This window comes from Cricetulus griseus (genome assembly GCF_003668045.3).
Source record: "Cricetulus griseus strain 17A/GY chromosome 1 unlocalized genomic scaffold, alternate assembly CriGri-PICRH-1.0 chr1_0, whole genome shotgun sequence".
Classification (NCBI taxonomy): Eukaryota; Metazoa; Chordata; class Mammalia; order Rodentia; family Cricetidae; genus Cricetulus; species Cricetulus griseus.
This window is the reverse complement of record NW_023276806.1, coordinates 71,287,069-71,307,728: the sequence shown is the minus strand read 5'-3', so window position 1 is coordinate 71,307,728 and position 20,660 is coordinate 71,287,069. Positions and strand designations below refer to the sequence as shown.

Genomic DNA, 20,660 nt, shown 5'->3' with positions numbered 1-20,660 from the left:
GAAAGACAAAGCCACCCATTCTCATCTGGAAGAAGAAGGGGAAAAAAAAAAACTGACGGATTTCAATGTAATTCAAGTCAGCATAGTGCTAAAGTCTATGTTATAGTGGTTACTAGCAGAGGTAACCTATGCCATGGGGGTAACCTCGTGGAGCTAACCTTTGCTGTGGGGATAACAGCAGAGCTAGTCTATGCTATGTAGGTAATCTAGCGGTGCTGCAGGGCAGGGGTAGCCTTGCAGAGTCCACGTAGAGGATTCAGGAAGCAGGCATAGGTATCTTCAAAGGTGATGCCTCTCCCTTCTTGAACATTAAAACTGAAATTTTGAATACCACTGCCACTTATCCATATGCACACAGGACACACATGAAATTTGTGCAAACAAGGTGCCACTGGCAGGTCACTACAGGCCAAAAGCCATGATGCAACCTAACATACCAAGCCTGAGTAGGGTCCTGTGTCAGTCTGAGTCACCATAACTATGTGTTTGTATGTATGATTGGACGGTGAGATGAGAGTGAGTGGATGCCTATAATTTCAGCACTCAGGAGAATTAATGCAGGTTCAAAGCCAGCCTGGTCTACACACCAAATTCCATATCAGTGGGGGGAGGGTCTGTAATAAACGAAAGGCTCAAGCAGCAAAAGTGTCCCAGAGCTTTTCTCACTTGATACAGACACACATAACTTCCCTCTGAGCATTTTGAGAACAGAGAATGTATGTTTAAGTCAAAGCATTTGACTTCAAACACAAAGCTGACTAAAACATTCATGAGCTGCAAGAACACACAATCACTCTAACATATATGCAGATATCACCACCAAAGATTGCAGTGCAGGCTGATATTAAACACACATGAAGCTAATAAAGCCCCCCCCCCCCCCCCCCTTTACAAAAACAGAGAAAAAACCAGTGTTAAAAAATAAAAAATTTTAGAAGCTAAAGGAGAAATGCCTGGGGAACTGAAAGGCCTTTCTTAAGGACACAGCTTTTGTTATTGTTGTTCTGGGTAGTGTTAGACCCCCAGAAAACTCAAGTACCCGGGGTCCCAGGCCACGTTCGCGGTCACCCCAATCACCAGGCAGATTCGAGAGCTTGCTGCAAACTGCACGAGGCTTTATTGTAATTTAACGAGCTAACCCCATGTTAGCTCGGGTCTTTCACCCACCCGCCATGGCGGATGGCTAGAAAAAGACGGCTCCTAGGGCCTCCCAAGAGATCTTATAGGGCAGCATAAGGGGAGTGTTTAGCCCTCCCAGGGTGGTTGCTATGCTCTGTGCATCATTGCTGTGCGCTTGTCCGTAAAGCACACCCAGGGTCGTAAAGCATAGCGCCACCAGCTAACTTCTGATTGGTTCCTTGTCACGAGGCAGGCATCTGACTTTCTAGTGATTAACTTCTGATTGTTTCCTTGTCACGAGGCAGGCATCTGACTTTCTAGTGTCTAGGACAAGGTCATAGAAGCACGTGTTCGGCCATTATGGCTGCCAAAAGGGAAGCTGGTCCCTTCAGGTAGTTAAGAAGCCAACTAACGCAAATGGAATATGGCTTGATACTCCATCCCCAAACTGACAAGTAAAAATTCAATCATGCAAGCATCCTGTATTTTTAATCATATACTAAAACTCCTTATTGGTTCTTTAACACATAGTGAAACAGTAAAATGACTGTCTGCAGCTGAGATTTTTTTATTGTAAAAATCAATGTTAATGTGATTTTAATGTTCCTTCATCAGGCTTATGAGATGGCTCAGTAGGTAAAGGTACTTGCTACTGAATCAATCTGCTGACCTGAATCCAATCTTGGAACAAACATGGAAGGGGAGAACTGATTCACTCAGGTTGTCCTTGACTTTCATACATGCACACAGACACATGTCAGAAGCCAGCCTTGGTCCTTATTTACATAAGCCTGGCGACCCCCATGCCCAGCTAGCCGCCAGCCAGTCTAGTATCCCACCCATCAGGTTCTGGGACCTGGCCTGAGAAGCAATTAACACCTACCTATTCCTTCCCCCACTTCCTTAGGTTAGTGCTTGAAGTAAACACAGGAGATTCCAGATACCTGCCCTGGCCTGAGAGCAATTAACATTCATCCCTCCCCCCACCTCCTTTTTCTCTGCTTCCCCCTTTTTCTTTAAAAAGCCTCTTGGTTTCAATAAAGTCAGACCTTGACAAAAGAAAAACCATGCTTGGTCTCACTTCTCTTTTCCCCCCATTATTTTCAGGCTTGATCTACCTGGGACTCACGAATTACCGGAGCCCCGCGGGCTGAGGCAGACACACACTAAATACACATAATATCTTTAAAAAGAATATCCTAGAAATTGCATTAGAAATCTGAGCAAGTAAGACTGTAAAGTGCTTGCCACATAAACTTGAGGACCTGAGTTTGATTCCCAGGAACCCATGTCTATAATCCCAGCACTTCTACTATGAGGGGGCAGGTAGAGACAGGAAACTCATTCAAATCCCCCTTGTCTGGCTAGCCTAGAATATGCAGCATGGCAGAAATCAGAGGGACCCTGACTTAACAAGGGGCATGGAGAGAGTGTTCTCAGACCTCTACATACAGGCCATGGCATGCTCATGCCCTCATTTTCTCTCCTCTCTCTCCTCTCTCTCCCATACATACACATGCACACTTGCACATGTGCACATTCACAAGGACACACACACACACACACAGAGAGTGAGAGAGAGAGAGAGAGAGAGAGAGAGAGAAAGCAGAGAGAGAGAGGAGAGAGAGAGAGACAGAGAGACAGAGAGAGACAGAGAGAGACAGAGAGTACAAAAGTCTTAAAACCCAGAAAAAAAAAACTATTCCTTAAATAATCCTTGTCTGAGAAAAAAATAAGTTGTCATTCAAAAGAAAATAAAAAACTATAGTAGAGTATTGAGAAAATAAATCTAGATTAAAATACAGGGAAAGGGCCGGCATTGGTGACGCACACCTTTAATCCCAGCACTTGGGAGGCAGAGGCAGGCTGATCCCTGTGACTTCAGGGCCAGCCTGGTCTACATAGTGAGTTCTAGGACAAGCTCCAAAGCTACAGAGAAATCCTGTCTCAAAAACAAAACAAAAAGACAGGGAAAGCACAAAAGCTAAATGTCATTAAATTTCAATCTATTAACATTGTTGGGTTCTTAAATTTTGCTTCCTTCAGCTCACAGTATCCGACGTGGAGGATGAAATCCAGGGATCCTCCCCCAGAAGCTTTCCTAAGGCTTATGAAAAGACTGCCATCAACAGTACAGGGCTACCCTGCTGTGCACGCTTTCTTTAGTTCCTTAGAGTCTTAGTCTCTTGCTTTCAGATACATGGGCAGTCCCAGTGCTGCAGACCAGCTAAGAAGCCAAAGCAACAGAAGTAGCATTTAACATCTTTTCCACTCTGTGGTAAGTGAAGAACACAGCTAGGAAAATAATGTTCCTAGGGTGGGATGCAGTGGGAAGCCAGGGAGACCCAGTCCACATTGTGTTTCTATGAAAGACAAGAGAAATTGACATATAATTTGAGATTTTAATGCATATTTATAGCAAAAACATTTCAAATACCATTTCCATAAAGAAAAGTCTCAACCCTTTGAGTTTCATATTTACTGAACTTCATTTGATTAGAAACTACCTGTCAACTTGAAAATAAATCTACTTCTACCTTCTTATTCCCAAACCTGGAGACAGACAACTAGGTATCCAAATGCACACACACACACACACACACACACACACACACACACACACACACACACACAAAGAGAGAGAGAGACAGAGACAGAGAGACAGAGAGAGACAGAGAGAGAGAAAACAAAATACAAAATCAAGTTTTGTTTTTTTGTTGTTGTTGCTGTTGGTTTTTTTTGTTTGTTTTGTTTTGTTTTTGAGACAGGGCTTCTCTGTGTAGCTTTGGAGCCTATCCTGGCACTTGCTTTGTAGACCAGGCTGGCCTTAAACTCACAGAGATCTGCCTGCCTCTGCCTCCCAAGTGATGAGATTAAAGGCATGTGCCACCACCGCCCAGCTCAAAGTCAAGTTTTGATTGCCTCATTTGTTCTAAGTTACTTTAAAGAATATATAGCAGGATAAACAGATCATTGTCTTTCTGAAGTGATTAGACAGGTGATGATATAATAATAATAATAATAATAATAATAATAATAATAATAATAGAAACAAAAGCTACACTCCCACCAAATCCAGGTAACCCCATTTCCTGAACACCTCCCACTATCTAGATTAGGTTGACCTGTAGGCATGTCTACAGGGGTTGTCTTTATTATATTAATTGATACGGAAAGACAGAGCCCTTTGTGGGTGTTACCATTCCCTAGATTTGGGTTCTGGGCTGCCTTAAAAAGAAGAGAGTGAGCTAACTACTAGAAACATTTGGGTTCTGGGCTGCCTTAAAAAGAAGAGAGTGAGCTAACTACTAGAAACATGCATGCATTCACTTTCCTCTGCTCTTGTCTGTGATTGTGATATGTCTGTTTTTAATTCCTGCCACCTTGGCCTCCCTGTTGAGATGGACTATAAACGCCGGTCGTTGGTGGTGCACGGGCCTTTAATCCTAGCACCCGGGAGGCAGAGGCAGGCGGATCTCTGTGAGTTCGAGGCCAGCCTGGTCTCCAGAGCGAGTGCCAGGATAGTTTCCAAAGCTACACAGAGAAACCCTGTCTCAAAAAACAAAAAAAAAAAAAAAAAAAACAGTAACCAGGAGACCCCAGAAGCTGCTTTTTGTCCGTGTGTTTTATTGTTCTAACATAACAACAGAAAGACACTAGGACACTTAGCATTCACTGAAACAGTTTGGGATTATGATGTTTAGTTAGTAGCCATGGTAATAATAAAAGCTCTCTGTCGGTGACAGACTTTACACAAAAAATGGTTTCTGAGATAAAATTGATTTATTCGGTTGGGGATTTTGTTTATTTGGTTTTGTTTGTTTGTTTGTTTGTTTTGTTTTGTTTTTGAAACAGAGTCTCTTTAATAATTTAATATTTAATAATAATAGAAACAAAAGCCACACTCCCACCAAATCCAGGTAACCCCATTTGGGACAGCTCTAGCTGTCCCAAAACTATGTAGGCCAGGTTGGCCGAGAACTCACAGATTCATCTGTGTCATCCTGCAGAGTTGCTGGGATTAAAGGCATGGGGTACCACACCCAGCTTGTTTTTAACTGAGTGTTTTATAAATCTCAAGCATAGAGAAATATCCATAATTAACTGAAGGCAAGAACGGGGAGGGCCTTAAGTATCACAGAAGGAAGTGTTGCGATGAGGAATTTGCACCTGGGAAAGAGAGTTGATTTAATTCCTACACGAAAACTGGGCACTGTGTCTTTCACTTCATGTGGCAAAGGCAAGTAAATCTAAAAGCATTGCCAGATTTCCTGTATAATGGCTGAGCGGAGATCTAGCTGTCCACGAGCTCATTGCTGAAGGTGGGTGATGGTGATTGCAACAGAGTACAAATATTTGCTAAGCTCACCTTTGACTCAACCACGAGGTTTCTGACCCTAAGGTTGCATGCCTACACAAGTGGTTGCAAAATTGTGTTAGGCATCTCCTTTGGAGAGATCCAGCACACGTAGCAAACAATCACTAGGTATGGGTGAAGGACGAGGGGTATTCATTAAACTGGTCCTGAAATTGCTCTTATGTCTGAGCATTTCAAAACAAAATGTTAAGGCAAGAAATAAATATAATCTGAACAACAAACTGTAACACGCTACTCTTTGAGCACATTTGCCAGAGAAGAGAAGAGACAAGGGTTATGGTAATTTTAGATGTATAGATAACCAATGGATATACTTCAAAGGAATTTAAAGTCCAATTGACAGAGTTGCATGAGCTTAACAGATAAAGAAAGTTTTACCTGATTTTGGCCTTTGGAGGCATGTTAAGAGCAAGTCTCCTCTTAAAAATAGGCAGTTGGTCCCCTATGAAGTCATGACAACTTCAAGGATGACCATGGGCTCAGCAGTGCTCCGTGGTCACAATAGCACTAGGTCAGAATGAAAAGGCCTCTAAGAAACAAACATGTCGGTAATTCCAAAATCCAGCCAGTGCTCAGAAACTCTTCAGTGTGTTTATCAAAAAGCAGAGGATCTTTATAGTAAATAAAGGTTAGTTCTTGTAAATCTCTTTTTTTTTTAAAGAAGCCTACAGATTGAGCTGGGCCTGGTGGCCCAGGCTCTGATCTCAATGTGACTTTCTAGATAGATTTGCACGTGACAGATTATGCAGGAGGCACCTACTTCTGCTCTTTGACCACTGAAAAGGGACCATCAGATCAGGTCTCTGCTTCTGTGGTTCGACTGTGGCTTTACTTTAGGCTCCAGGAACTAATTCTGCCCTCTGTATTTGTTCAGGGGATAGAGCAGAGCAAAGGTCTGAGCATCATGCGTTTCCACCTCCTTTAACTCACTGAACTTTTGTACTTTCAAAACTCTACCTCCAGGTGTGTGTGTGTTTGTGTGCCTTTGTTAGAAAAACAGCCTGTATATTATTAAAAAAAAAAAAAAGATGTCTAAGGCATTGGCAATCTTGGGGTTTATTCATTCAGTGTTTACAAAATTACAATTGGTCCATGCTGGAATCAAATGTTGAAGAAAAGCTTCTTGCGGAAATAACGCCAACAGCCCAATGGCAGGTATTCACTGCTAAAAGGTGAGCAATTTCCAAAGGCTTTCAGAAAGTTCTGAGAGTGAACAGTTGACTGGGGGATTTCAAAATCAAGAGCAATTTTTCAGATTGTGTTGGGGGAAACACACTACTGTCTGGCCAGCAAGATGGACACAGGAGTGCAGGTAGTTCCTCAAGACTCTAACTTCCGGTGTTTGAACATTTCTTTTTTTTCAGGAGTGGGATTGTTAGATCACCAAATTAATTACATTTTCATTTACTTTAGGAAGCCATGTTTCGTTCCCTTTATATTCTCACTAACAACAAGAAAGGGGTAAATTTTGATATATGAAGTTACGCTAACGAGGAAGGTTCTAGAGCTCCCCTGTAGACAGAAATGCAGTATTATGCACTTAAAGATGTCAATTGTTGGTAGACAAGGAAACAAAACACAAAGACACTAGTAAAGTTTAGGAGGTTATGGCTGCGATAACACCATGTGTGTGAGGGGCATGTGTGTGCATGCATGCATGCAGTATACAGATTTGGTTTTAGTGTAACTATGTACGAACACATGTAGGCAGGCTTTTTGTTTTGTTTTGTATACGTGTGGGAAATGTAGGTACATAATGAAAGGGGCAGGAGACAGTAATGGGAGATATTAATGATCAGTCTTGCCTCCAAGAGTGGAGGATTTGGGTACAAAGCAGTCAGACACTGAGTGGCAGGTGTGGCATAGACTGTGATGGGTAGAATCTGTGGCAATAAGGCTCCAGAACCTACAAAAAGAACAGTCTGAGGATGATGGGCAACCTGGGTCTCCTCATCCACCATTTCCTTATGAGACATGATAAGGACTTCATCTAATTGCTTGCTTAGACTCTGGCCCAAGGTCCTCTTGAGAGGCACAACAGTCATTTTTCCATGGAACAATATGCCATTTGACTCTTCAAATGTTCAACGCCAGCTCAGTAGACATCTGAGATTGGGTAAATACTTTCCTGCCCTACAAATTCAAATCCTGATAGCATGGACCACAAAATAAGAAAACATTAATTTATGACAACAGGGACTGGTTTAGGAAATAACCTGTTGGAAAGTTTTTTGGTTTTTTGTTTGTTTGTTTTCTTTTTTCTTTTTGCAAGATACCTTAAGAATAAATAGGATTTTGAAACCAGACTTATAAAACATTGGCTTTAGTATCTATAATGCTTTTCTCCAGCAGGTGTTTAGTCTGAAAAGCTTCTTAGTCAGCTGGAGTCAATTGACTCTATTTATTACCATCCTTTTCTCTAGTTCTCTGCAGGAAAGGTAAATGAAGACTAGAAATGAGGGCTGGAGAGATGCTCCACAGTGAAGACCTGACTCCAGATCCTACATCAGGAGGCTCACAGCCACTGTAACCCCAGATCTGGATGAATCTGACCCCTCTGGCTCCTACAGGCCCGTGTACTTATGGTGCACATATATCCACATGCATTCACATAATTAGAAATAATAAATACAAAACTTTAAAATAAAAAGAACACAGAAATCCATGTGCTGTTTTCAATGTCTTTATCCTATACCTTTCCCAAAAAGACACAACCATTGTTTTGAGTTTTAGTGGATATAATATATCAAAGAAAATTCCAATAACATGATGTAAAAAAAAAAAGTCACACATAGAAGAATAAAAGTCTACATTTGGAGGTCTATTGCTGTGGGAAGAAGGGCCTGATCTTCATAGACATCTTCCTCATTGAGTACCATGATCCCTTCCAGTTCATCCACACCACACCATCATCTGTGCCGTGCTTGGACATGTCCCAGCTGTAAAGACCACCCCAGTAGTATCTGCCATTGGGATTGGCTGCATGGCATCTGTTATACCACCATCCACCACCATCTTCTCTTGAGCACTGCTTTTTGGGATCTAAAGCTAACCTGAAAGGAGATGAGTCTGAGTTATGATACACACAAGGACCACTGTCAATTCAGTTCTTTGGAGCGAACCCACATGAAAGTACTGTGCTCAGCTATATATGGTTCTCTTTCCCTTGAGTTCTGTATGTAAAGCTCAAGCACAGTAAAGGTCTTCTCTGTCCCCTAGGAAGAAAGGGAAACAGCTGGGCCTGTCTAGTCTAATCATGAAGGGATGGAATTGTTCTATTCTGAAATGACTTACCTGATACTGTAGTATGAGAGACCCTGAGATATGAAATGATAGTTTCTGTGGATGCATTAGTGAATAAGAACACGGATGTGTATATACATGCACAAAACTCAGAGTTGTAATCTAGTTGCTGTTCTATCTTTGAGTGGCTGTCTGGCTTGGGGTAAATTTATATCTCTAAATTTGATCTGAAAGATGATACAGACGATGCCTGCCTTAGAGTTTGGATGTTTTCAACTGATATGTAGGGAGTTCAGGACAGGGGCTGCCTGATACACACTTTAAGTGACCAAGTACAGACAGTTGTTTATAATGTTCAGTACATTCATGATGCTGAGTAATGGTATTATTGGGGACTTTTTTGTTGTTGTTGTCATTTCAAGACAGGATTTTTCTGTGTAGCTTTGAAGCCTATCCTGGCACTTGCTCTGGAGACCAGGCTGGCCTCGAACTCACAGAGATCCGCCTGCCTCTGCCCCCCACCCCCACCCCGGGTGCTGGGATTAAAGGCGTGTGCCACCAACGCCCAGCTATTGGGGACTTTTAAGATAGGAGCAGAGACTGCAGTGCTTACCAGCCATCGTTGTCCCTGTCGTATGTGCTGAAGAACATGCCATTGTGGATGGTCATGGTTCTGTTTTCCCCCATCAGCTGAGAGGCTCCGTCCATGAGGGCATTGCCAGCAGTCCCTTTGTACTTGTCCACTGAGACTTGATACTTGTTAGCCTCGTTCTGCACTGTGAACCCTCCATAATGTGCCTTCACTTTGTCTCCTTTCCAGTCCTCCATTTCAATCAGAAGTTCTGTGGGTCCTATCCTGGTAAGCTGGCTAATCTTATCATTCCCAAGCCAATATTCACCTGGAGAAAACGAATGTAAAATATCAGCAAAAAATGAAACCTCCACCAACCAAGCACTACTCTTCTGCCATATCTTTAGCTCCCACATTTAATTTTTTATATTTATTTATTATGTGTGTGTATGCATGTGTGTATGCATGTGTATGCATAGTTAAATTCTTATTAGCATACTAAAAATCTAAAAACAGACCCCTATCCTGGATATTTTTAATGGGAGAAAAACTCACTAAACTAAAAGGATTTTATTTTGCACTCTAAGTCTTTACCTGGCAAGCCACAGTACTTCTTCCCATCATCATTGGTTGCAATATTACCAAATCCTTGTTTGTATGGGTCCCACTGCCTGCCAAAGTCAACACTGCCATCCTGACGGTTCTGTATGACTGTCCATCCTTTAGTTGACAAAAAACAAAATCAGTCTAAGGTAACCAGTAATAACATCACTCTGAAAGGAAAGTCTGAACACATTGCCCATTTGTTTTATTTTATACTTGCTTATGTTTGATTCTCCGAGTAGCTATAATAAGGAAATATGCATGAGGAGAGAACTCATAAACTATTTAGAAATGTCAAGCACTGCATGTCACCTTAATGCATGCATCAAGGATCTTTTAAAGTGTTTCAAATACCAGATTGGATTTCAAATCAAGTGGCTCCTTGCCAGTGTGTTGTAGCAGAGCCTTGTTCCCCAGCATCCAGGATAGTTACAGAATATCAGGTCAGTCACTGAGGAGTGCTTACCTCCATTTTCTGTTTCCATGTCACAGTAGACTCTGTATGGCTTGATGGAGGTGTCAGGCTGAATGAGATACATTTCAGATGTCTCCCCTCCTTTCCTAATGATCTCCTCACATTCTGCAAGAATGCAATGCTGCATTAGGTTCAGGAACAGTAACAGCCTCCAGCTACTTACTCTTGAATAAAACTGTACTGGGTACCAAGGGCCACTTTATCACAAACACTTGAGAATAATGTTCTATGGTTGGACCTTCTTCTCATGAAAATCAAACTAAATTTTGAAGAATTCTGTCAAGTGAATTATAAAGCTCCCTTCCATCCCTACAAATAGATCACACAGGATTAGGAAACACCTCCATCTTTCCATGGACCTGTCATCTGTGTATATCACATGCATACACACAGTAGAGACCCCTGGAACCTCCACCCCCATTACAGTGGATGCTACTCAGCAGAACTGGGAAGAGCTGTCAGTCAAGGCTGAATACCACAAGCAAAGGATACAACCAAAATATTCTAGATTATCATTATATTCGGTTGGGTGAAAGCTACTCTGTTTACTCTCTAGTCCTTGTGTTCAGAGAATGTTAGATCTTCTGGAACTCTGTGGCATTTATTTACTGACTGGTTACCTTTGCCAGACACCACGGGGATATTGCAGCTGACAGTGCATGGGGTACGGCAGTATTCCATCTGAGCTGAGATGTCAGATTCTAGTTTTTGTATTTTGCTTCTCAGGTTCTCCAGGATGGAGCGGAGCACACGAAGATTAAGGGGGATATTATCATTCACGGTCTCATCAATATATAATCTCTGGTCTTCCAGAATGGAGGAATATTCATTTATGACATTTTCATTATCTGGAAAACCAAAATGATGTAGGAATGGTCAGAATTTTTTTACTACAAGAGTATATCCAACTATATAAATATGATTTTGGTTTTCTGAGAATAAATGAATAGACTTTGAGGCATTATCAAGCAATCAAGACTGTTGAATTAAGAGACATTGCTTGTTTCATGGCATATATAAATTGGCATACAGCCCTACTGCCATTCCAGTGATTTGCCCTGGATACAAACTAAAGATCATATTTGGTAACAAATACAACAAGTTGTGCCTTTTTTTGGTCAGCAGTATTTGAAAGCTCCATCTCATCAGCTAATATTATAGAGCAGAGGCACTTGGCACTTGCACAACCCATCTACAGAGCCTTGGGATTTGCAAGAACACTTCAGGATTCTTTGATTCCTAAATGTCTATACTTGGGTGAGCTTCTCTGAAAAGCCTATGCCATGCTATGCCCCAACTTGCTCCTATCCACCAGGTCCTTAGCCCTCAACGTTCATATGCCAGATGTCACTACTTGCAGGTCAGTTATATCACACTGACCATTTTCATATTCAACATCTCAAGTGTCAAACTTACAAACACTAAGTTTTTATTCCATGCATATTACCTTCTGAGTCACAAGACAAAGTCTAATAGAAACCTAGAAACCATAGTGACATTTCTCATAGAAAGTCATTGCAGTGAAAAGCAGCACCAAGATTAATACTTGAGGAATGCTTGTCTGGAAAACTGCAGATGAAAGTGCCTGAGGGAGGACCCAGGGTAAGGAAGGACAGAAAGAAATGAGTACAAGTTCTGGTTGACTTCGGAAGTTTAACTGTACACAAGTGTATATCCATAGTTAATGGTTTCAATATTATAAATGAGTCAGGTAGAAGCCCCCAGGATGGCTACCTTTAGCTTGTGCCTGCTTCTTTTTCCACATGTCTTTTAGGAGAGTCAGATACTGGAAGGTGGTGGAAGAGGTCTCAGAAACCGACTGTATGTTGCCATTTAACTCAGCAACACTGGCCTTGATTGGCTTTTCCTGGTTTATCAAAGTCTGTTGCAACTGACACCCTGTAGGACACAACACTCCCTGTAAATGAAGGAAATAGCTGGCATTAGAGTATGAATATTTGTTTAAAATGTACATTAGTGAAACTTTGGTGATCTCACAAGTCAATTAAAAAACTTGGTATTTCATTTTCCTTATGGAAGACCAGAAACCTAAGAATTGTCAGAATACTCTTATAAAGGATAGAAATAGTCCTTACCACTAGAAAAAAATGTAATCAGGCTATGAAACTTTTACCCAGCCTAATGAAGAAAGTAGACTAAGTACAAGAGAAAAGGCAATGTCCAAATACCCTAGTTTGTTATCTTATGTCCAGATCCAAGAGTCCAATGAAGGAAGGGTGAGGGTTTTTTGTTTTTTTTTTTTCCAGACAGGGTTTCTCTGTGTAGCTTTGGAGCCTATCCTGGCAGTCACTCTGGAGACCAGGCTGGCCTCGAACTCACAGAGATCCACCTGCTTCTGCCTCCCGAGTGCTGGGATTAAAGGCGTGCGCCACCAACGCCCGGCAAGGAAGGGTGAGTTTTTTAAAAAAGGACTCAATCAAGTTCATATTTTGAATTTTCACTCTTAAATAAACAAAATAGCAATGATAGAGATGTTAATTCGTGAAATATTAAGCTTTCTCTGTACAGGAGACGCACCCTGCAAAAAACACTAATGGCCCTACCAGGTTTTGGTCGGCATGAAGACAGCCTCCTGCATCAGGGGCTTTTATTTCCATTTTCTTCTGACTGGCAGCAACTTTGGCTGGACGGGCTCGATATCCACCTCCACTGATAGGAGGGGGGGCAGGTCTCAGGCTAGGAGCCGCTTCCTTTCTCCTGTCAATCGGTCGATGACCACGGACAAGGACGCCGTCCTACAGGAACCGGACAGGAACACACGAATGTTAGAGACGCTGTGAGAAGTTAACTATCCCACCCTCTGGTTCTGTAACTGAGGTAGTATAAGCCTGATGATTTGCTACAGGCCTCTCCACTGGCTGGATCAAATGATTTGTGTCTCCTCAAGTGGAGGACCAACAACACACAAAACTACTGCAAAAAGCTAAGGCAGTTTTATAAGGGGGTGATTGAGTGGGGGCTAACACAAAGCTACCCCAGATTGTGAAATCTAAACTTTGAAACACACAGAACTGTCAGGAATCTAGATGATCAACAGGAATGAATATTCTCAACCCACTTGGGTTAGTAAATTCCTACAATTGTTATGAATCATTTCCCCAACTTTCAACTTTTACAAACTGATGATCAGGCTGAGTCTAATACGAACATATTTGAGACAAGATGATCTATTTAAAGAAAACTTACTACTAAGACAATAACAACTCTAACACATTACAGAGAATTAAGATAGTGTGGGATAAGGTACTGCTTGGGTTCAAGTCTTGACCTGCACTTTGAACAAGTTACTTTACTCAAGACTTAGTTTTCTCATTCATAAAATAAGGATCAACCACAGCTTGTATCTGCCTTATAAGATTATTATGAAGATGAAATCTGTTTACCCGTGACACCCTAGGAACTATATTTGGCTCATTTTAATTCACATTGTTATTTTCAGTGTGACTTCTCCACTGCTAATTCCTCTTCTAGTCTCAGTTTTCAACAAAATTATGTTAAGCTGTTCTTTTGAAACTCCCCACATAATTTATCAAGCATGATGTTGTTCCCATACTTAATTTCTAGAGTTTATAGACTGCATTAAATATTATTTGCTACTTAAAACTCTTTAAGAAGACACTTAAGTGGGAGACATGCAATCAGATACAAAGGTTTTGGCTTGGATTGAACTTGTTTATCATTTTTCATCAGCAGCAGTTTTACTCTGACGGCTGTATTTGCAGATGAAGAAACCACAAAACCTGGAGCAATAGCTGAGCTCTCTTGCAGTCATACACATCTAAGTCATCACACGAACTTCGTCTGAAAATTTACTGTCATTTATTCATTAAATCATTATATTATTTTACATTTAGTGGGGTGGTGCAAGGATTGAAACCCTGCTAGTTTGACTTCAGATTCACTGGCTTAATTACTGATTAAATCTCTGTCTCTGTGTGTATGTACCTCTCCCTTCCTCCTTTCCTCCTCCCTTTCTGTATGTATATATACTGCTATATATTTTTAATGGGTGAACACTGAGGATGATATACATATTTCATATTAAAGACAGGGTTCTAATCAGAGCTTGTCTGCTCTAACACAAATTTAATGAAATGTGTTTTTGTTCACTGCAAATACCATTATGGGAAAAAAAAAAAACTACTGACTTGTTTTCTTGTTTTAGAATGTTGTACACAGGTGACATTGATTGTCTGGCTTCACTAGAGAAAATAAACGACAAATACTGAAAGAACCAATAGGGACACGGGTTAGGAAAGAGCACTTACAGAAATAACTAAAACCAGGAAATCCACTTTGGAGCTTAAAAAAGGATTAATTAATAATAATCTGAAAGCACTTTTGAAAATGTACCCAAACACATCCTTTATGTTTTTCTTACCTAACCCAGACAATTTTTTATTTGTATGATCAAACAATCTGAATGCTTACATGCCCCTTAATCCAAATGATCCACAGTGAACCGATCTCACTGCAGTATTAATGTGTATTCCAATTTCTATTATAAATAATATACTACAAAGTAAATTTCATCATAATACATTTAGTAATACAATTTAAACTATTTTCTTAAATACACTTCTATGTGTATTTTTATGACATCAAGGTAATACTAAGTTGGTAAAATTAATTCTTGGACTGGGTATGGTGGATCAAGGCTTTAATGCAATTAAGAAGCTGAGTCAAGCCGGGAGGTGGTGGCACACTCCTTTAATCCCAGCACTCCGGAGGTAGAGGCAGGTGGAACTCTGTGAGTTTGAGGCCAGCCTGGTCTCCAGAGCGAGTGCCAGGATAGGCTCCAAAGCTACACAGAAAAACCCTGTCTCAAAAAACAAAAATAAAAACACAAAACAAAACAAAATGCTGAGTCTAGCCAGGTATATGACACGTTTTATCCCAGCCCTAGAGAGTCAGAGGCAGGCAGATCACTATGAGTTCGTGAGGCCAGCCTGATTTTACATAGAGAGTTTCAGGACAGTCAGAACTACAAGTGAGAGCCTGTCTCAAACACACAAGCTGAGGCAGCAGGACTGCCACAAGTTTGAGGCCATGTCTCAAAAAAAAAAAAAAAAAGAAAGAAAAGAAAAGAAGAAAAGAAGAAGAAGAAGAAGAAGAAGAAGAAGAAGAAGAAGAAGAAGAAGAAGAAGAAGGAAGAAGAAACAAAAGAAGAAGAGAAAAAGAAAGATAACAAGGGGAAAAACACTTCTATCAGTAAGAAAGTTATGCTATATATTAATAATGACAACAAAAATTACCTCTATCATAGTTTTTAATCTGAAAAAACCCAAAACTTGATTTCCTGATTTTAAAACTATAATTCTTACCCATATTCAATAATTTTGGGAGTTATATATTATCTTATCCAGCAAGAAGCAAACAATCTACCATTTTTTCTTTCAAAAGACTAATCTTTCACCATCATAGACCTATAAATTTAAAATATTATCATTATAACTGTAATAATGTATTGCAAGGACTAAGTAAATACATATAATTAAAACAAGACAGAAAAACACATTTCACATTAATTAAGCCACTTTCACCCTGGAAAAATAAAGGTGATTAAACCATTAATACATTACTTGTTTTTCCTATGAAATATGTTGAAAGTCAGAGAGGTCCCTGGAATTAATGACACAGTGTGTAAGCACAACCAAGTCTACCTTAATTTAAATAACTATTTACCAAAATTATGATGCCATTATTTTATATTAATAATACTAGTAGCAATATAATAATATCTGTTAAAAAAAATCACCGAATCATCGTAGTCATCATCAGCAGCTTGAGTTTGAACTGAGAAAACACACAGCAGCAGCAGCCATAGATGCCTCATGGTTTTGGAATTTTTAGAAATCCCAAACAGTCAGTCTTTCTTTGCCTGCAGACTTAGCTGGAAGACTGTCGATCTTATATATAATGGGTCCTCTCCCAGGCATGACTTTAGAAATGGTTACCTCCTGTTAGTTAATATTTGACCTTTTGGGTTACTTGTTGGCTGAACTGATTTATCATTTGAGCAACATCTTCCCAGCAGCCTTGTTTACCCGTCAGACGCCTAATGTGGACACAAGGAGGTTCTTCAATTCATTGGATCAGGGGAAATGATGGGAAATGGGGGCATTCTGAAAAGAGCCCCACATCGGAGGTCTCGTAAATTGTGATTAGTACAGGAGTTCACCAAGGATGTGCAAGAAAAAAGTTTAATGCAGACAAAAAAGTTTAATGAGCCCCTACTCAAAAGGGGCTCAGGAAAAATATAACATCAAAAAGAAATCCATGCTCATGCCTTTGGGCAGTTGCACAGTCACATTTGAAAGAAACCACTGAAGTCAAGAGTTAGTATCATCATGTGCCTGTCCTTTCTTCTGGATGTTAATCAGAATTATAAAACAACCATTGTCTATTTGGTAATACACAAACATCAGAAGAAAACTAAAAAGCCCTGGTTTCTCTTCTATTTCTGCCCTGACCAGCTTTTGTATTTTGCCCTTTTTTTATGGCTAAATTTTTAAATCAATTCTAAATACTATTATCAGATTATAGATTTCCATATTAAAATTATCATTATAGTAATTGAATACAAATTAACATTCCATGAATTATACTATGTATCTTATTTTGTGTTATATTTACATGATATGGCATCATTTTAACATGTGTAAAGTCTTCATATGTCTCTTTCAGTTAGTAAGGCCATACAGTAAAAGTGGCCTGTTTTCATTTGTCATTTCTCATAAGCCTCCACTTCTGTGTTACTTGCTCATTTGTTTGCAGTAGTAAGAATCAAGAACTAGTCCACCTACCTAAATCACATGAAATCCAAAGTCAACAAGTCATGTTTCCAGCTAGTGCATTGCTCAAAAGTATTTCTGGGTTTTGTACGGAAAGTGAAACATTCTCATAAACTTTACAAAACAGTTTTATAAGAAAGATAGTAAACGATCTGAATTTGGATCATGAGAGTGTTTGAAATGAAGTTTTGAAACAGAGACACTGAATTTCATCTCTTGACAATACGGTATGTCAAATTCTTTTAACTTAGGCTGTAGAAACAAAGTCTCAGTTTAGATAAGGGAAAACAGTGATTCTTTCCCAATTTGTGCTTCATTTATCAGGATGAGTAAGCATTCTTTCAGATTCTTTTTATCTTAGTTTTTCTTTAAAATGTACAATCTAACAGAAAAATCAAGTTTGGATATGTGTTTTAATCAAAAAGAGATGTGAGAATATATCTTCAAATTATAACCAGTAGGAAACACATCTTAATGCTTAATGATCGGAACAGGATTTCAGCACTATGACATTTATATGTTTGCTGACTTTAAAAGAAATATCTTGAAAAAGGTTAATTATGTTTTGAGATGTATGGTATGACTATATTTCCAATCTCTGACCGGTCTTCTCCTAGTGATAGTGCTAATTGTTGTGTAAGTCTGTGCATTTTTAAGTGTCTCTACATATATGTAAGGTAGATCTTGTTCAACATGAAAGTGGAAGTTCCTTCAACCATCTCTCCTTGCTGCTTAGACTGGCATTCTGAGATTTAACCATCATTCTCCACACCATGCCTGTAAGCCTTCAAAAAGACAGGTAGTGAGAAGCAAGGCAGGAAGAGAGGGCATTCAAATCATTAATCACAGAAGAAACATGTGAACTGGCCTTCGTAGATACATGCCTAGCTGATGTTCCTTTGTCATATTTAATTCTTAAAACCACTACCTTCTGCAGGTGATGGAATTGAGGCTCAGAGGTCAAGTCAACTACCTACAGGCACAGAGGTGGCAGGTGATGGTACCAAACTCAATCAAGTCTATCAAGTCAGTCTAACTCAGCAGACTTTTTTTTTTCACTAAACCACACTGCCCAATGGAATACAAGTGCAAACTATAGCGTTTTACCTGTACCTTATGTTTGCCATTGTTGCTGTTTGGGACCACCTCATCTACGGTTAGCATAGTGTCTCTGATTGGCATACTCATTCTTACTTCTTACTTTCATTCATATTTTCAGGCTTTTCAGCCTGGTATATAATATGGGCATGGATGTTCATGCCCATGTGACAGATGTAGATGATACCTTATAACATTTTTTTCTCTAGAGTTATTGTAGACAGGTAAACAGCACTCCAACTTGTCTAATAGCCCCAAGCAGACGATTCCATTTCAAGGAGAAGAAACATACAGAAATAGTTAAGTATTTTTGCACTCTGCTGCCATTGGTGGACAGGGAAGGGAGTGCTGCTTGCTAAGCCAATAATGCTGTGTTTTTCATATTAATTGATCTCGTTATGTAAACCAAGGGCAGTTGATCAGTGACAGAGAAAACATGCCCCATCCTGCCCAGCTGCTTCCTGGCACCAAAGACAAAGACTTGTGAGCCCCAGTTATCAAGACACACTTTTTGTTACTTTTTCAGTTCAGGCAAGGCCCAGCCCACACCACACAAGGCAGTTTGAGCTAAGTAGCAATTTTCGAGTTCCTCCTTTATGGCAGGTGTCACTGAGCAATAGAGACAAGGATCCTAAGGAAAGACAACAGATAGAAATCAGTATCAGAAAACTGTGCTGCACCCCCACAGAACCAGAGGAAGCTTTTGCGCAGTGACTTAAGTACCAACTGTCAAAGAGAAGATGGCCTTTAGAGTGAAAAGGGCTTCTGAACTTGCAACGGGAGGCAGGTGCAGAGTAGCAATGACAGCTTGAATCACATACCTTATAACTGAGGTATTTCATATCTATCAGTTGAGTGAGTTTATGAATGTAGGCATGAATAAATAGGTACATATCAGGGATGCTGCTTGTCTACAGAGGCATGATTGGAAATGTTACAGTCATTAGTCTTTTAGCATGTTCTCCTTGGCTCCAACTGAAGAATCACCGTCCAATGAAAATTAGCTCTGGAAAGTTGGAGGCCAAATGGAACTTCCGGCATAAACATCAGAACAGTGTGGCTGGGACACCTGTCCTCCTCAATAGGAGACAGCATGTGGCAGGGATGAAGAGAAGGAGGTCACTGTGTCTTTGGACAGGCTCTCTTTTGTTGACCTAGTAATGTCAGCTTCCCTTGAGCGTGTAGCTGATAAGACACATGAGCAGCAGAAACAACAGGGCATTTTCTTTTCTGATCAGCTACAGAGCACAGGAGTCATAGCAAGAACAAGATGTTCCTGGGCTGCTTTTATCTTGAGACTAGAAACACAAAAGTTTGGTGGTTGTCTTTGGAGTGCCAGAGTGGGACTACAGTGTCAGGATGATGACACTACAGGTGACCAAGAGTGAGCATGCTATCCTTACCCCATGCTAGCCCTATCAGACTCTTAAGCAATTTGAAATCTGCAAAGGAAGTAAGTAGAGCATCAGGTCCATTGGCTTGATTTTACATTCATGGCAGCACCGTAGAGAGAACACTCAGCCACTGATGTTCAAGAGTGATAGCATTTCTCTGCTTAATCATTTGATTCTCCAGTTAAATCTGTTAGGCCCACAGGTCCTTCCCATAATACCTGGTCCCACTTTACCTTTATCATTGGTCAACAGCAAAGGGTACACTATTTGAAGGAAGATAAAAAGATTTTTATTGTTGAGTGAGAATAGCTTGGTTAATGAGGAAGGGATTTCCTAAAAATCTGCATGATTGCTTTCACACATACAAATGCAGCATTCATATTTATATTCATAAGTAATTTGTCATGTTTCCTCAAAGGGGGGAAAAAAATCCTTTTCACCCTTATGAAGAGCCATAGTGACATCTACTGTTCACAAGAGGCAGCTCACGATGTTAGCTAGTGCAGGGACTCCTTCCTTCCTTTTTCCTTTCCTTTCCTTTCCTTTCCTTTCCTTTCCTTTCCTTTCCTTTCCTTTCCTTTCCTTTCCTTTCCTTTCCTTTCCTTTCCTTTCCTTTCCTTTCCTTTCCTTTCCTTTCCTTTCCTTTCCAAGATGTGGCCCTTTAGCCGGGCGTTGGTGGCGCACGCCTTTAATTCCAGCACTAGGAAGGCAGAGGCAGGCGGATCTCTGTGAGTTCGAGGCCAGCCTGGTCTCCAGAGCGACTGCCAGGATAGGCTCCAAAGCTACACAGAGAAACCCTGTCTGGAAAAAAAAAAAAAAAAAAAACCGCAAATACAAACTACATCAAATATTTTTACACAGAACAACATTTTACCTGGGTAAAAGACAAAACTTCAATACTTTAGCATCAGGCGCAATAAAATAAAAAGTTCTCTATCGTTTTTTAAAAACTGCTTAGGATCTC

The 20,660-nt window shown here is 40.3% G+C and overlaps 1 protein-coding gene across 2 annotated transcripts; it reads right to left on the bottom strand.

Moving 5' to 3' along the window:
* Positions 1-8,290: 8,290 nt before the first annotated feature.
* On the bottom strand, positions 8,291-16,246 carry Fgb (fibrinogen beta chain). 2 transcript variants are annotated; one of them, XM_027392947.2, is made up of 8 exons: positions 16,169-16,246; positions 12,954-13,145; positions 12,124-12,307; positions 11,010-11,237; positions 10,381-10,494; positions 9,906-10,031; positions 9,354-9,639; positions 8,291-8,550 (listed from the first exon to the last, which is right to left on the bottom strand). In XM_027392947.2, exons 1-8 carry the CDS (start codon positions 16,244-16,246, stop codon positions 8,319-8,321), a joined length of 1,440 nt encoding a protein of 479 aa, XP_027248748.1. In that variant the 3' UTR covers positions 8,291-8,318. The 2 variants fall into 2 exon arrangements, with proteins under 2 accessions (XP_027248748.1, XP_035307186.1); XM_035451295.1 differs by having other exon boundaries at positions 12,124-12,271; positions 13,095-13,145.
* Between the last annotated feature and the right edge of the window lie 4,414 nt (positions 16,247-20,660).